Raw genomic sequence first — 17082 nt, forward strand, 5'->3', positions numbered from 1 at the left:
GCTCTATTCTGAGCACGACGGCGGCGGCCGAGTCCCCGGCGCCTCCTCCCCCTCAGGACATGACTTTCAAGAAGGAGCCGGCGGGGGCTTTCCCCTCCGCTCCCTCCTCCTCGCAGAGGAGCCCCTGGGGCTTTCTGCAGTCCCTCGTGAGCATCAAGCAGGAGAAGCCCAGCGAGCAGGAGGAGGAGGAGCAGCAGCAGCCGCAGCACCATCACCACTACGGGGGGCTCTTCGGGGCAGCGGGGGACGAGAGACCCCCCGGCCTGGGGACCAGCAGCGGGGAAGGAACCGGCCAGAGCGTGATTCAGGACCTCAGCCTTCTTCACCACCTGCACCAGCATCCCCACCGAGACCTGTTACTGAGTGGCAGAGGCGAGGGCGCCCCGGGGAGCGCGGGTGAGCCAAAGCACGATGCCCAGGTCAAGAAGGCAAAGAGGCCAAAGCCAGAAACTCAGGGAATCAAAGCCAAGCGGAAGCCAAGCGCTTCATCCAAACCCCCCCTGGTGGGAGATGCGGAAGGTGCCATTGCGTCCCCCAGTCAGAAACCTCACGTCTGCGAGCACTGCAGCGCTGCCTTCAGGAGCTCCTATCACTTGCGCAGACATGTGCTCATTCACACGGGGGAGAGGCCTTTCCAGTGCAGCCAGTGCAGCATGGGGTTCATCCAGAAGTACTTACTGCAGAGACACGAGAAGATCCACAGTAGGGAGAAGCCTTTTGGGTGTGACCAGTGTAGTATGAAGTTCATCCAGAAGTACCACATGGAAAGACACAAGAGGACACATAGCGGAGAAAAGCCATACAAATGTGACACTTGTCAGCAGTATTTTTCAAGGACTGATAGACTGTTGAAGCACAGAAGAACATGTGGTGAAGCCATAGGTAAAGCAGGGGCCGGAATGGAGCCCGGATCATCAAATAACATGGGTAGCTTGGCTGCGTTGTCTCAGGGAAATACAAGTTCCTCAAGGAGAAAAAGTAAAACAAAAAGTACATCCACTGAAAACAAAGGAAATAGGTGTAGCAGCAAAGTAACTGAATCTCAAGTTACAAGTAATGTGGCCATGCCAAATTATGCAGTTGATATTCCTATTGTGTCTTCCAGTGGTGGTCTAGTTGGCACAGGCATAGAAGAACTTCAGAAAAAGGTGCCAAAATTGGTCTTGAAAAAAGGAAGCAGAAAACAGGCAGACAAACATTACCTTAATTTTGTATCACCACTGCCAGATATTTTGGGGCAGAAACCACTGTCTGGGAAACAGGGTGGTTCTCTAGGCCTAGTAGCCAATACCGGTGTAGAAACTATTGGCCTTCTCCAAAGTACAGGTGGTAAACCAGGTCAGATAGGTAGCAATTATGATGATGCCATGCAGTTTTCAAAGAAAAGAAGATACTTACAAACTGCAAGCAGTAACAGTGCCTTTTCAATTAATGTCGGACACATGACTTCCCAGCAGTCCGTCATCCAGTCTGCAGGTGTTAGTGTTATGGATAATGAAACTCCATTATCTCTTATTGATTCAGCATCTTTAAATAATGAAATAAAGTCTTGCCACGACAAGTCTGGTATTCCCGATGAAGTCTTACAGAGCCTTTTGGACCAGTACTCTCACAAATCAGAAGGCCAGAAAGAAGATCCTTTCAGTATAACTGAACAGCGTGTGGACTTGCACACCTCAGGAGAACATTCAGAGATGGTTCAGGAAGAAAACTTGAGCCCTAACTCTCAAACAGTTTCAAATGATAAGGCAAGCATGTTGCAAGAATACTCCAAATACCTCCAACAAGCCTTTGAAAGAACAACCAATAGCACTGGTTTTGCTTTTGGACCCAGTTTCCAATTTGTAACTCTCCATAACCACACTCTGTTTCAAGACAAACAGATATACACTACATCTCCACTTGAGTGTGGCTTCAGCCAATCCGTTACCTCAGTATTGCCAACTGCATTGCCAAAACCTCCATTTGGGATGTTGCTTGGATCTCAACCAGGCTTTTATTTGTCTGCCTTGGAGGCTACTCATCAACAGTTGACTCCTTCTCAAGAGCTGGATGATCTCATTGATCCGCAGAAAAACTTAGAGACTTCATCTAATTACCAGTCGACATCTCAGAAACTGACTGGCCAGAAGGAACAGAAAAACTTAGAATCCTCAACAAGCTTTCAGATCCCATCTCAGGAGTTAACTAGCCAGATAGATCCTCAGAAGGACATAGAGCCTAGAGTAACCTACCAGATAGAGAACTTTGCACAAGCGTTTGGTTCTCAGTTTAAGTCGGGCAGCAGGGTGCCAATGACTTTTATCAGTAACTCTAATGGAGAAGTGGACCATAGAGTAAGGACTTCAGTGTCAGATTTCTCAGGGTATACAAATATGATGTCTGATGTAAGTGAGCCATGTAGTACACGAGTAAAAACCCCAACCAGCCAGAGTTACAGGTAAGGTCCTGACTGTGACCAGGCTGTGGGGTCTTAATGTAATTTTGTTTTACTTTGACAACACTGCCATTGGAATGTTTCTACACGGTCCTATTAAGAATAATGTAACATGCCCTTTCAATGCAACTTTTCATATTTAGTTTATTTTGTTAGTGTGATTTTTTTAGATCTGTTTAATATGGTTTTTAATCAAAAATCAATAGATTAAAATAGTGGTTTTGTTCAAGTGACAATGTTTAGCAATCAAATCTACATTATATAGATTGTCAGGGAATAGCCCAAAAGTTTAAAATGCAAAAAATTAACTTTGTTCCTAGGACTAAGGTTTATTCTAATTGCTTTACTCTCAGGAAAGTGTAATGAAGCATAGGAATTCTATGCACCAATAGTGTATTGGAACTTCCGATTTACAGACAGTGATGTATATCTCAGCTTTTTGAGGAATGGATCTATGACATTTCAAATTGCTGTCTCCTATGTCTGGGCTGATCTGAAAGAATTTTGCTACCTAAATTTCGTTGTTTTTAAAGTACTCCTGTTCTTCCAGGTGATGCTCATTCCAGGCAGGTGGAGCAAATATTCTTGGGTCTGTTACCAACAGCCCAGAATGGTAGCTTTAATATAAACAGTAATGTCCCCAGAACTCCTGTGTAAGACTGTAATTCCGTAAAGAGATTCTGTTGACACAAACTGTGAGAACAAAACATGTGCGTCTGGTTCATGTCATTAGAACCCCAATTTGAAACTACAGTCATAATCCAGATAGGCTTTTGGGATACATTATTTATTATACATGGTTCAAAAAAGTCAGTCTCTTGCTCCTCCCTTTTTCCACGTTCTTTTAGTGTATAAAGTTCCCTCTCTTTTTTGTTGTGCTCCCAGTTCTTCCAGACTTGATCTTGGGTTCCCCCCCTCACCTTAATTTACACCTTCCCATTCTTCCCTACTCACTCTCTCACCCCAACTTAGTGGCTAGCATTTAAAAAGATTTACATTCCAGAAAGTGCATATCTTACTGTGTACTTTCTGATGTCTTGTGACATCAAATGATGAACAATAAACACCCACATGTTTCAGAATTATGTCAAGGTTTCCATGTACAATAAGAAATAATATACTCCCAATTGTACATACTAAGGCCCCTGTCCTGCATCAGGATCAGCTAACACGGACCCCAATGCCCAGCAGTGTACCATTGGTGTCACTGGAGCCCTTTACGGATATAGGGGTTTGCAGCAGTTCATCACTGCAGGCTTTTAGGGCCTAAGGCTGCAATTCCATCAAAGGCTTCTGGTGATGACATCAACTACAAAAGTAGAACTTGAGTGGCTTGTTAATATCAACAGAACTTTATTTGGAATTATTGCCTTACTTTATGTATATTTTGTGGTACATTATTTATTATATGTGAATCCTGATTAATGCCTGTGGAGCCACGGAAACCTGCTAGAAATACTGGTGGCCATTCAAAGCTGCTGAAAGGCAGTGGCACTGCTCTAAACCACTTTTTGCAAATGTATTTTTTGATTAGTTTTTTAATGTAATTTTGGTGATGTTTATGCTGATGGTTTTTTATGTACTCTTGGTGATGTTTCAGTCTTACGTACTTTTCTGGTGTCAGGAAAGTACCAGTGGTTGTTTGCAGTCTTATTGTGTAATCAGCCTATTACAGGCTTCCATGTATAATAAAGTTATTAACATTGTGCAAGTGTAAAACACTTCTGTTATGAAAGTGGTGTATTATTAAATGAATTGTTACAAAAATCCTGGGTAATTTTTCCCGTTGTCCCTCACCACTAAAAATTGAAATCTGAGCCCACTTGTGATCTCTTTTACTAGGTGAACTATCTTTTTTTTTTTTTCCTTACTAATCTAGAGTTTGTTCTGATAGAATCCATGTAACTCCATCAACTTTTTCTTTATACTTGATTATGTATTTCACCCTATTTCAATTAAATAAGCAAACAACAACTGTTCTCAACACAGAATCCAGCCTGTTATCATGGATGGAATAGTCCGTAACCGCTGTGTTGGCTTTTTCAGTACCTTTTCTTTTGTTTTACAGAGGTTATAATTTACATTCTTTATATTGTGTGTAGTAGAAGTTGCATATGTATTGTTCTGGCTGTTTGCTTTAACTTAATACAAATAAAACCCATTATTCACCAAATCATAAAGATATCACTTCTATTATACAGTCACACTTTTGAGAGCCTATTAAGGAAACATGAGATCAAATTTGGAAAAGGAATAATGCAATTTACTGGCATGTGTTCAGCTTGTTTTCTTCTTTCAGTTTCTTTTTGGGTCAGATATCTGAACGGACTATTTTAGAAGTCAGGGCTCTATCTCATACCTTTAGCTTCCAAGGCAAAAACTAACAAATTTCTTTAAGTTAAAATGTTCCTACAGCCTCATCTTTTTAAATCTGTCTTTTTAATGTATGGTTTTGGTTAAAAATATATAAATTTCATATTGTTAACTTCAAAGAAATTTTGTAATTGCTGGAATGATACATATATAATGCAGTTTTGTTCAAAGTAAAGATTTTAGAAAGTCTTCTATTGATTCTCTACCCCCCAGCTCTAACTTCTGCATTATAAGGAAAGCCTAGTAAAATAGTATATCAAAATACTTAAAAGCATTTTAGGTAGTTTGAAGATAGTTTGTGGACTTCCTTAATCTATATTTTTCTTCAACTTTGCGTGTGAATATTAGTATCAGTGCTGAAAGTCTCAAAATGGTTGAAGAGTAGAGTATTGGAGAACAGAAGACAGCAATCTCAATCAAGGCGATGACACAGACAAGAGAAAAATTGTTGGCACGCTGAAAAGCAAATAAGGACAAAAACTTTCCAAAGTAAGTATGAAATATGCTGAATGTTTAATCAGAATGTGGCTAGGAATCATTTCAGAAAATCTGAGGGGGAAATTATTGGTATCTTGTACATTCTTTCCACACCTTAGCCGTCATTCAAAAATGCTTCTAAATAGAACAGAACTATACATTTTCCTAATTTAATATGGAGTTCAGATTTATTTTTCTCTAAATAATGAGGATTAAGGATATGGTGAAATGCACAGAATTCAGCATATGGCTTTTGCCTGCTAGATATTAGAACTATATAGTAAGTAGTAGTAACCCACATGGACTAAAGCTTTATTTAGGGACGTGGCAGTGAGAAGGAAAAAGGAAAGCAAAATGGCCCTTGAATTTTTTTATTTTCAACTGTAGTTCCTGTTTTAGTTTTTTGTTGATTTTAAAGGGATTGTGGGAGGGGAATGATAACCTGCTTCCTACCACTAACAGGAATGTAAAGAAGAATTGATATACATAATGATAGAAAATTGTACATAAACTGTTACTATAGAAGCTCACATAACATGTTTTTGCTTTGGGACAAGTGTATTATGGTAACCTGAAATTGTGAATGCGTCTGCCCCAACCCACTGAAATGCATGTCTGACTTGCCTGCCCATGATCTAGAAGAGCTAGCTAAAATTTTTAGTAGTTCTTGAATTACTAAATTGGACTCGTGGGTGAAATTTTAGAGTAAGAAATTGGTGAAATAAAAGGGATGAAAAAAATGTGAAAATGTGATGGTGCAAAGGGAGATCACAATTTCACATTTATGGACTACTGATGAAAGAAAGCTGTCTGATGTCTCATGGGGACGTTGAGAAGATACGGCAATAATTCCATGTATTCCATTAGTGTTTTTTTGTTGTTTCACTTGTTTGGTGTCCCCTGCCCCCAACAGTCTATGCATGAAAGCTGTATTTGTCTGAATGATGCTTCTGCTTTTTTTCCCCACCAACTAGAAATCAGTGTTTATGTGAAATTGCAGTTGTGACTGTGGAGATGTTTGTTATACCTGAGAAGATACATGTAAGAATGTGAAAGTTACTACCTCGCTGGTTTTTATTATGTGTGTTGAAGGGAGTCAGGTCACTTTAAAATGGAAGATTCTGTTTACAGCCCCTGCTGACTACCACCTTTAACCATTTTGGTTGGAATTTTCCAGGCTTTGTCTGTCTCACTCCACACTCTATCTTTCTCTGGGAAACTTCTGCAAAAATTGCTCACGTATTTCCTAAAATAAGATTAAGGAACAAAAAACTTTCTTGTTCCACTGGCCTTTTCATCCATGCTTCTTCAAAACCAAATCAGAACTGTCCCCCCCCCCAAGCTAGGACTTTAGACTAGGTTGATGAGTGTTCCTTGAATCACTGTTTTTGAAAACCTGATAATAATAAATTTTGAGGTTTTTTAATGCTTTTACATTCAGAGATTTGAAAGTTTAGTGGCTATATATATCTACAAAGATAATCCCCCCAGGATAGCCCAAGAGATAATTTCTTCTAATGTGTCCTGTATGGGGGCATATGTTGTGTATTCTCAGACTGTTTTCTGGCTTCTTACATAAATTGTAGAGTCTTAATTTCTAATATTCTTCTATTTTTTTTGTACAAACACTTAAGAAAATAAGGTATGGTATTGTGCACAGAATTTGAAACACAGGATATACATACACCCTGTTTACCAAATGAACAGCTATGATACACTTTGTTCTCCATGTTTTTCAAAATGTGTTTCTTGTGTCCCTTTTTTCTCTTGCAGATAAAACCTAGATTTATCTCAGCGTTGTTTTCTCAGAGATAGTAATGTTTGACTACATTACAAAATAGGTTTTTTTTTTTTCTATATCCTTATACTGGTACTCCAATCTTATGGGTTTTATGGGTACTGATGCTAAAAATGTACTTTTGGATGCCCATTTTCATTTTGATACCTATGACCTGGAGGGATAGGTACTGGAATTTTATCTCTTTGGCACTGATTGAGGTTGAGTTGCTTGATATAAGACCCCTGCTGTTTCGAACTGTCTGTGTGGAGAGAACTGGAGGAATAGCTCACCAGTGTAGTAAATGTGGAGTAGCTGATTGTCTAGAATCAAGTAGAAGCTGTGGGGCAGAGTCACGTGGGTAATATAATTCTCTAAGGTGACATTCAGGAGCCTCGATCACTGGGTTGTCTTGTCCCTTTTCTTGTGACCACTGTAAATCTAGCATCTGCAACAAGTAAAACCAGGTTCTGCAGACAGCATTCTCATTAAGCAGAGTCCTGCTTTATTCTCTGAATGTTGCCATCCTATTAGCTGTGGATACAAACAGCAAGGCAGAGTTGCTTGGGAAAAATACTGTGTCATCATGTAATCAGTCTGTCATAATGCACATAAAGGATGGGCTAATTGAAGATTAAAAGGAAGATTTAGTTCTGGCATTTTTTTAATTTACAAGGCTTGATTCATAATCTTATGTAAATTTAGTAATGTAAATTTTTGTTTATAGCGTACTACTGTATTTTCATATTGATGTTTTTCAATATTTTGTTTTATTAAATTTGCAGTGGATTTGGTAATTGTAAACCCAAGGCTTCCTTAGTAATGGTATAATGCTACACTAGAAAGCTGCATGTGTACTTGGGCACTTGGTCTGAAATTTGATAAAATATTATCTAATCAGATTCAAAATGAAGAAAGAATTAAGAACTAATTTAAGAACATATTTCTTTACTTATTTTAATATACTCGATCTTGCCTTAAAATGTATTTTAAATGGTCTCTTATTTTAGTGCTACAAATATCAAAACATTCTGTGAACTAATGAGGTATATAATGTTTATTACATGGGATCTGCAGCAAGCATCAGATACTCTGTGGTAGCACATGTGCTGCCTTCAATGTTAAAACCTGCTTTATCTAAAGCTAGGTTATTACCATTCAGAATATTCCTGTGTTGTTTGAAGGAACCTTTACTTTGTGCTGTTGGCAAAAGAGATTTCATTTTGATTTTCCTCAAAGGCAAAAAGACTTGTTGTTTTTAATCCCACAGCTTCTCCTTACAGTGTGTATTTCTCTGTCTGCTTGTACTCTGGTCCCAGTGGATAGGAGGTTAGAGTCTTAACTGGGACATGATGTGTGCAGGTGCTGGCATATAGCTAGAAATTATATTGATGATGGCAAGCATGATTCAGTCTGCTCAAAGATTCTGAATATTTTTTTTCTAGAGGGGAAAAAAATCTCAGGTGGAATTTTTTTTTGGATGCTCTTACATTCTGAGATGATTGGGAATAAAACTAGACTGAGACCTGTTTTGAAAATTAGAATTTACAAAGAAATCCATATGCAACTCCATGAGTGATGAGGTTTAGAATCACTTTATTTTCCTGTAATGAGGAAATATAGAAATGTTTTAGAAAACATTTTGCATGTTTTGCTGAACTGCTTTAAATTATGGTCGATAAAATATGCCTATGGATCTTCATATCTTAAACAAAATGTATCTCTAGAATGAAAAATATGTTATCTTAGAATATGCTTAGTAATACTGGAAAAAGAGACTAATAAGGATTTGCCTATGCAGCTGAAGAGGGCATTTGTATTGTGTTAGCTCTCTGCTTGGAATTTGTTCAGGTTGGTGATAACACATTTGCTTGTAGAAGTTCACAGCCCCATCATGTCCTAAGGGGCAGTAGGCAATCCTGCAATCTTGGTAGAGAGAACACGGCCTTTTGCAGCTGGGATGTGGTCAATGATTTGGAAGTGTGAGAGACAGTGCAGCAAGTTCAATTTTTTAGAACACCTAGATTTTTTTGAAGACCTGCCATTTCCAAATATTGATTCACTTTGTGAAAATGAAATGCAGATATCTGTGCTAAAATTCTGCTATCTCTTGTCTGGCCAGCTTTAGTCTGGAGGGTTATTAAACAATAATCAGTGGAGATATGTATTAAAAATATTCAGCCTGTTTAGCTTAAGAAATTTGTCAACCTTAGAAAGCTAGGTCAAATTATATCATGAAGCAGTTCATGTACTTGGTCCATAAAACCCTATAGCTAAACATGTATGCTTGGTGATCTTAGTGTAGAGGTAAATCTGCATAAAATGCATAGATGATTTAGATTTCCTGAGCATTCTTAATTAAAACCTCTTTCCAGTTTTACTTCTATAAGAGTCATTTAATATTAGTCTGGGGAGATGCGGGTTAAACCAATTACCCATCCCGAGATGTTGGAACTTGGACTTTTTGAGAGATTGCAGTTATTTTTGCATAGTTACGCTAAATCTGATTATTTATTTATTTTGGAGTTTAGTGAGGCACTTTAGAGTAAAAGTTTCATATTCTGTTTTACATGGTTCTGGAAATCATACTTCATGTATGTCATCTTAAGAGTGGATGACAAATGGAGTAAGACTGCTGGTAGCTAAAATCATCAATTTTTACCATTTTTAACACTATATTCTGATGCTTGCATGTTTTGTTCTTCTCACAATGAAGCTAAATTAAAACCTCTGAGAAAGAGGTCCCTCTAATATAGCATAATGAAGTCTTTAAATGAGTACAGTTGTAGGTCATCATGAATAGGAATGCAGTGACCTCTGTCTAAACAATGAAGATGACACAAGCTTCTCAGAGCTGTTCTTTTTTTTTATTATTTCTCTGCCAGAAAGGACACAAATAAAATGGAGGATCCCCCTTCTTCCATCAGTGAACAAAATCAAAAGATTAGAAAATGTATTGTAAATTGTCAGTTTGCAGAATCTATAAATAACATGGCGTTCTTGCTCAATACAGATATTGTTACAGGAATGATGTATGGCAAACAGTTGGGAAAAGAGGGAAAGTAAGGGACTGTATGACTGGTAAAGGGCCTTTGCGTTTCTTAAGATGCTCTATAATAGTCTGTTTTGATTTTTGGATACACAGCAGTGAGGCATTCAAAATTACTAGTAGCTTCTTATAATTTCGAATCTAGAGAAATCGCAAATCTTCATGTTCATTTTCCACTTTTATGTGTATCTCCAGGCTCATAATGCACTGTATTGAAATATAGGAAGGCTCAAATTTCTTGGTGACCTGTATAAAAAAGCAAAGCGTTTTGCAGAAAGCACATAAATGTTGTGACTGTTTCCTAATGGTGAGACCCTGTTGCTCCATCCAACTTTAGCAGAGGTTTTTGAATTGCAGTGCTCAGCAATTTTCTTTAACCGTGGAGAATCATCTGTCATTCTTAAATAATGGCACTACCTGATAGTTTAGGACTTTCTCAAGGTTTCAGCAATGTCGATCTGAATTGTGCTGTCTCTTGTAGAGGAGAGGCCTGCGTAACAGAGCAAACTCTAACATGTGCAGTGAAGGTAATGAATGGAGGTTTGTTCTTCTTTGGAAGAAGTCATATCTATAGAACTGGTTTTCTTTTTTTTTTTTTTTTTTTTAGTCCTGTAAAGGAGTAAAAATAGGTTGTTAGACTTTTTTTTTTTTTTCCCTGCCAAGGACCTGACTACATGTTGTTTTGAAGAGCACATTGTTTCCTCGATGGTGATGGATTCTACTCCCATAAGGCTACAGCCTGGGTGAACACCTGAATCAGGTCCTTTGGTTGGGAGTGTGACTCTTTGAGATATGCTTTATCAAAAGGACAGCTGTTGAAAAAAAAAAGAAAAAAGAAAAGTTTATGTGCATGTTATTTCAGAGATATGTAAACTAAAAGAGCGAAACAACAATCACTGTATAATATTGTAAATCTTTAAACACTTTCCAGGAAAGCAGTATGCTAATACCATATAAACAGATCTAGTGGACAGTGAGAAGTGACTTTAATATGTGAAGATCAAAAGATATGTAAACCAGAAGGTTAATAGTTGGTTAGAAAGCTTTAGTTAACTTGTTCTTCTCTACAAATGAGAAGACTTACCCATAAAGCTCACTTTATAAGCTAGGGCCTGACTAATTCAATACCAGAGGCTTTTTATTTTTGCAACTTGATGTCAGATTCTCTGCAGGATGGAAAGTGGAAAGAATGTTTTTATTTTTTCCAGGGGAAAAAGTGTGCCAAGGAGTGAGGTAAATTCTTAGTGAAGATCAAGTGCTATGCAGTCTCTGCACATGATAGCAAAGTTACGGTAAACCAATGATTTTTACTTTTTGACCATTAATGTGCTAATATGAAACAAAAATGGCAAGCTGCCATGCCTAGCATTCAGCAGGCTGAAGAACTGGGCTGATAGAAATTTCATCAAGTTCAACAAAGTGGAATGCTCAGTCCTGCATCTGGGGAGGAATGACCCTGTGTATCAGTATGTGCTGAGGGCCAACTGGCTGGAAAGCAGTCTTGCTGAGAAGGACTTTGGGGTCCTGGTGGACAAGCTGACCAAGAGCCAGTAATGTGCCCTCATGACAAAAAGGCTAACAGTATCCTGGGGTGCATCAGGAGGAGCGTTGCCAGCAGTCAAGGAAGGTGTCCTAATCTACTCAGCACTGGTGAGGCCACATTCTGGGCTCTCCAGTACAAGAGACAGACTTGTCAAGTGGAGCGCCACAGAGATGATTAAGGACCTGGAGTCTCTTTCATATTAGGAGAGACCAAGAGAGCTTGGAGTGTTCAGCCTGGAGAAGGCAAAGCTCAGGGGGGTATCTCATCAATGTGTACAAATACTTCATGGGAAAGAATGAAGACAGGGGAGCCAAACTTTGCATTAGTGCCTACTGACAGGACAAGAGGTAGTGGGCACAAATTAAAACACATGAAATTCTCTCTGAGCACAATAAAACGCTTTGCTGAGAGGGTTGTCAAACACAGGAATAGGTTGCCAGAGAAAGTTGTGAAGTTGCCATCTGTGGAGAATTTAAAGCCTGAGTGGACATGGTCCTGGACAGCCTGCTCTAGCTGACCTGGCTTGAGCAGGGGATTTGGATAAGATGACCTCAGGAGGTCCTTTCCAACATCAACAATTCTGTGATTCTCTATAGTTTTGTTTGATTGTTGGTGTGTGCCAAACAGCAAGACAGATTTTATGCTGATGTGACAGTATTTGTCTCTAGGAAGTAGTACGGTGGGGGGTCTGAAAATGCATTCTTTAATGGAACAAATGGGCTAGAGAATTCAAGATGTTGGGAATCCTATCACTGTAGTGTTAAGCAGTTAAATGTTTCAGATATCTAGTTTGGACACTTGAGTCTGCTTCAACTTACAGTCATTTTCCATGACAAGTCTTTCTTAGTCTTTTATTAAAGATTGAGAAGAAAAGATACTGAAAGCCTCTGGAAATAAAATCCTATTTGCTTTTTTATATTTTACTAACTTTCCTTCTTTCCTTGTTAACAGTAGGTTACCATAAGGAAGCATCTAGCTGACACTCATTTATATAATGTGGGAAATAGTGGTTGCTTTTTTCCTCTTCTCCACCAAAGTTAGCTTAAACGGCCTGGCTTGAAGCTGCTTTTGTTCAAAGCTCATGCAGGAGAAAAGAAAAAAGCAAAGCAGGGAGCACGCAGCTTCTGGTTTTGGTTCAGACTTTAACTTGAAATCTTTCTGCTAGAGAAAGGCAGGCACAGAGCATTATCTTATCAGTCTGTTGATAAGTTGTAACAGCATTAGGCTGTTTCAGGCACTGCTGTTAGCTGTTGTGCTGGTCACGGGCTTGGTTGTTGCAAAAGATTGTCTTGACTGGTCGAGCCAGATTTTTTTTTTTTTTTTCTGAAACAGCAAAAAAATGATGAAAAAGGATGGGGATTAAAATGTATATAGTGAACGGATGACAGCAGGAACATAAGCTTTGTATTCTGGATGTTTTTCAAAGCTTAATCAAAGCTGGATATTACGGCAATGTAATCTGGTGGGTCTTCTTTGGTGGGTCTTCTTTGGCTGTTTCTTGGTATCAGGGCAGTAATGCTAAATGATGCTACAGTAAAACCTAGGTATCCATGTGGTGATAGTTATCAATGATAATGGGAAGTTTCATACTTTTTGAACACCTATTGTAGGACTAATTTTGAGTAATAGCTTTTAACAGTGGTCAGCATTTTTCTGGCATACCAGTAATAGGCCTTTCATTTCTGTGGCCTATGCTTCTTTTGTTTGTTAGACTTGATTTCATCACAGTCCTTGGGTTTTATCAGTGGGTGTTGTTTGGACTAACTCGATATTTCCATCTTCAACTCTTCTGGCTTCTATAAACAGTAAGTCTTTGTTGGTTTATGCTTACTGATACATTTTTTCGTGCTTTTAAACCCTCTTCAGCGCATACTCTGTGTGTACTTAGTTTGTCAAGTATACATAATGTAAATGCAGTAACAATTTCTGTGAAAATCTCTGGTTCTCTGAGATGTTGCAATAGAAAGATGTTATATTTTTTAAAGGGCAGGTACTGGACTAATGTTCCACTAACGTGCTAGACAATACTATTCTCTTTGAGATGCAATTCTCTATTATGGCTGAACACTGATTATTGATTTTTATGAAAATTTTTGCTCTAATAATGTAGAAAGCTAGCCCTTTATTCATGTGTGTCAGTCTGTAGTTACTGAATTTAGGGAGTTTGTCAGAAAATAGTTGATAACTAGCCTAAGGACAAATTTATGGATTCAAGTTGTTTTTTTTTTTTTTTTTTTTTTTTTTTTTTTTATTAAAGGTAGCAAGCTGAGAAAACAGGCAAAATGCTCCAAGGTGAACTTTCTATTAATGTTCTAGTTCAGCGGTAGGTCTGAAACCCTTGAGTGACAAGGATGACTCATTTGAGCTAGCAGAGATGATAGTAGCTGGCTGACACTCTCCATGGAACAGGATCAGTGGAGAAAACATCTTTGCTAGTTGTTTTCATGGGTAGGTGCTGATGTGTTAATAGTGGTATACTTGGTTATTTTGGTCTTCAGTGTGGACCAGGAAGCAGTAACTCTAGCAGATGGACTCTTGTTATCTCAGACTTGACCCTTGCTCCATCTTGTTCCAATCCTGCTTCTCTTAGTGTATGCAGTTCTTAACTCTGTAAGCAAATACTACAGTCACCTCATTCAGATCTCCCTCCTCTACAAGTCTACCTCTCTTCTCTCTTGGCTCCCGCTTTCCTAATTCCATCATCTGTTACGTGTACCTTTTTTCTCCTGTCCTAATGTCATTATTTCTGTTCCTGCTTTCCTTGTCTGACCAGTTTTTGCATCCAGCTACACATTCTGTTCTTCCCTCCTGTTCCCATTTCACCAGACTTCTTGTCCCTATATGCTATTTCCTTTTGTCTGTGTATAGATTTTATTCCACACGAGATGCAGAGGATTGTTATTTGCTTGAAACCTGAATGTCTTACTGATGTCATAATATGGAGTTGTTATAACTGACCTTTAAATGGATAGTTTGTTTTTACCCCTCTTGGCAGGGTAGGAGGCACATATTCTAGCATACTGGAGGAATAGGGCCAACTATACTTTTTCAGAAATTTATATGACATCAATGAATTTATGTAGATTTTCTTGAAAACAACCAGCAGTGTACTCCTGACAGAGGATATATTCTTATTGAAACTGTCATTTTTGGGAATACCAGAGATTACCAAAGAAAAACTTTTTTTTTTGTTCTCCCTCCCTATAGTTAAGACAATGTATTTTTATTAGCATTATTAGAAGTGAGCAGGGCTTTCTGAATAAACACTATGTGTATTTATTTTCATGCACATGTGTGCACAGAAAGCATCTGACAGTGTCAAATGTGGTTGATGAAAATGTCAGCCTGAGTGATCAACTTTGAAATCACAAGCTATTGGCAACAAGATCTTGAAAGGTTTTAGGGTAACATTTTAGAAGGCAAACTATATGCTATTCATTATAGTAGAGTATATAAGTTGAAATAATATTAAAAGCAATGAAGATAGACTGGACTTTTTACAACTCCCATTAAAGCATCAGGAATTGTGTTGCCTCAGGCAAGTTATGTGACCAGATGCAACATCAGATAAAGCTAGCTATTGTAAGTTCCATATTCCTGTAGATGAGCTTGTGCTACAAATTATCCAGTTATAATACAATAATCCATCAGACACCTACTCATTTTGAAGGCTATTTGGTCGAATGAGCTGCAGGATAAGCAAGTTGTATGGTTGCATATATGGAAGTCCCAGAAGAATGTGATTTGCTGGTTCTGTTGCCCATCTAAAATAATTTTGTTTTCTCCAATGGAGAATTTTAGCAAGATATTTAAGTCTAGTAAGAATTTGAGTTTTTAAATTTCTGCATATAAAGTAAATACAAAATGAATTCTCCCCATCCTTTTTTAAAATAATTGGAGCTTTATGGAGGGTATGTAGGAAAAGCACTTTCCCCTTCTAGTAGTACCTGCAGCCAGAAATTAGTTTAGGTTTGCAGTATTGCATACATGAACCACTTGCAAACTGCAGGGAATACTGAACAATAGTTCTGAGAAGTGCAACTGTAACTGCCTGGATAATGACTTAAATGCTTGCACAGTCTTTTCTCACCAAATAAAGATTATGATTATGTCAATTGTATTTACAGTGTATTTTTAAAACATTTTTAATAAAACTTCCACAAAATGTTACTTTGAGTTAAACCAAATTATAGTTATCTATTTTAAGCTAAATGGCAATAACCTTCTTGTATGGCAGATTGAGCACAGGAAAGATGTTATAGTTTAGTTTAAAATTTTATAGTAAGCTAAAGCGGTGCATCACATACAATCCCATATACACTTTTCAGTCTGTCATAAGCACTGTCTTACTGAGTGGTGCAGAGTGTAAGAGTACTGTAGATAAGTTGGTAGGAAATGGCATTTTATATTCCACCTTTTTTGTGATGAATCAACTGTGTGAGGGATTTTATTTAGGCTTTTGCCAGTGCGTGTTTTGAGGGTGCATTTTGAATACTCTAAGGTTGCCCTATTACTGAAAGAAGTCAGCCTACCTTCTGCAGTCCTTGGTTGCTTGTTGTCTCCAGCAAAAAAAAGGCGGCTCATTTTTCATGTAAATCATACTCTTCATCCCATTCTTTGTGACTTACCAAAATACTCATCCTGACACAAGTGTGCATGGGGGCACTTAATAGGACAGGGCTAGCGTTTTCATGTGACAAACTTGATTTAAATTGATCATCAACATGTTTTTCCATTTTTTTCCATTAGTTTAATTGCTGATTGTTCTTGTTCTTTTGTTGTACTCTATCTAGAACTTCAGGTCAGGAGGTCAAGTCTGCTGGCATATTTCCTGTGCTTTCAGAATGGAGTTGCCTCTGGCCCATACATTCATCTCCCTCCATGTCATGCTATTAGTACTTTCTCTGATATACTCATTTTAGAAGCAGTATTTATGGATTTAGATACTCTCTTCAAAACATAAATGTGAATAATTTAATTTATATGTGACATCACTGTAAGTGATATAAACATACGTAATTGTGTATAGTATGCTAAGAATTATTTCAGTTATAATGCCTGTTCTTTCTACACTGACTTTTTGCAAAGTTCATATAAAAGTGAAGAAATGATAGTTTCGTTTGCTGTTGACCTTTATAAAGTTGAGTATTGATGCTTGATGTATGCACAGGTTTTTCATTTCTGACAAGAAGAAATCCTGTGCCATCCTCATTTATAATGCATAGACCTCTCTTCATATTTATATTATTAAAGAATACTGAGTTCTCAAAAATACCGCAATTCAAGTGCAGAACATGTAGTACCCAACCTTTTCTATGTACAGGTTAAGAATATGGCTGTGACCGTGCTATCTTAATTACTATGCTGCCATTTTTCTGAATAGTGACTGAAACATTTACATATTGGACAACCAAAGACCATCTGAA

The 17082-nt window shown here is 38.0% G+C and overlaps 1 protein-coding gene across 1 annotated transcript in view; it reads left to right on the plus strand.

Annotated features, from left to right (window-relative positions):
- The window catches only part of ZNF281 (zinc finger protein 281), a 5245-nt gene extending 603 nt beyond the window's left edge, over positions 1 to 4642 (plus strand). Inside the window, exon 2 of the mRNA XM_026853970.1 lies at positions 14 to 4642. Coding sequence (XP_026709771.1) covers positions 14 to 2444 — 2431 coding nt within the window. The 3' untranslated portion in view covers positions 2445 to 4642. The remainder of the gene's footprint in view (positions 1 to 13) is intronic.
- Positions 4643 to 17082: the final 12440 nt, after the last annotated feature.

The sequence above is a fragment of the Athene cunicularia genome, assembly GCF_003259725.1.
Source record: "Athene cunicularia isolate RWA chromosome 8 unlocalized genomic scaffold, athCun1 chr8_part1, whole genome shotgun sequence".
NCBI lineage: Eukaryota > Metazoa > Chordata > Aves > Strigiformes > Strigidae > Athene > Athene cunicularia.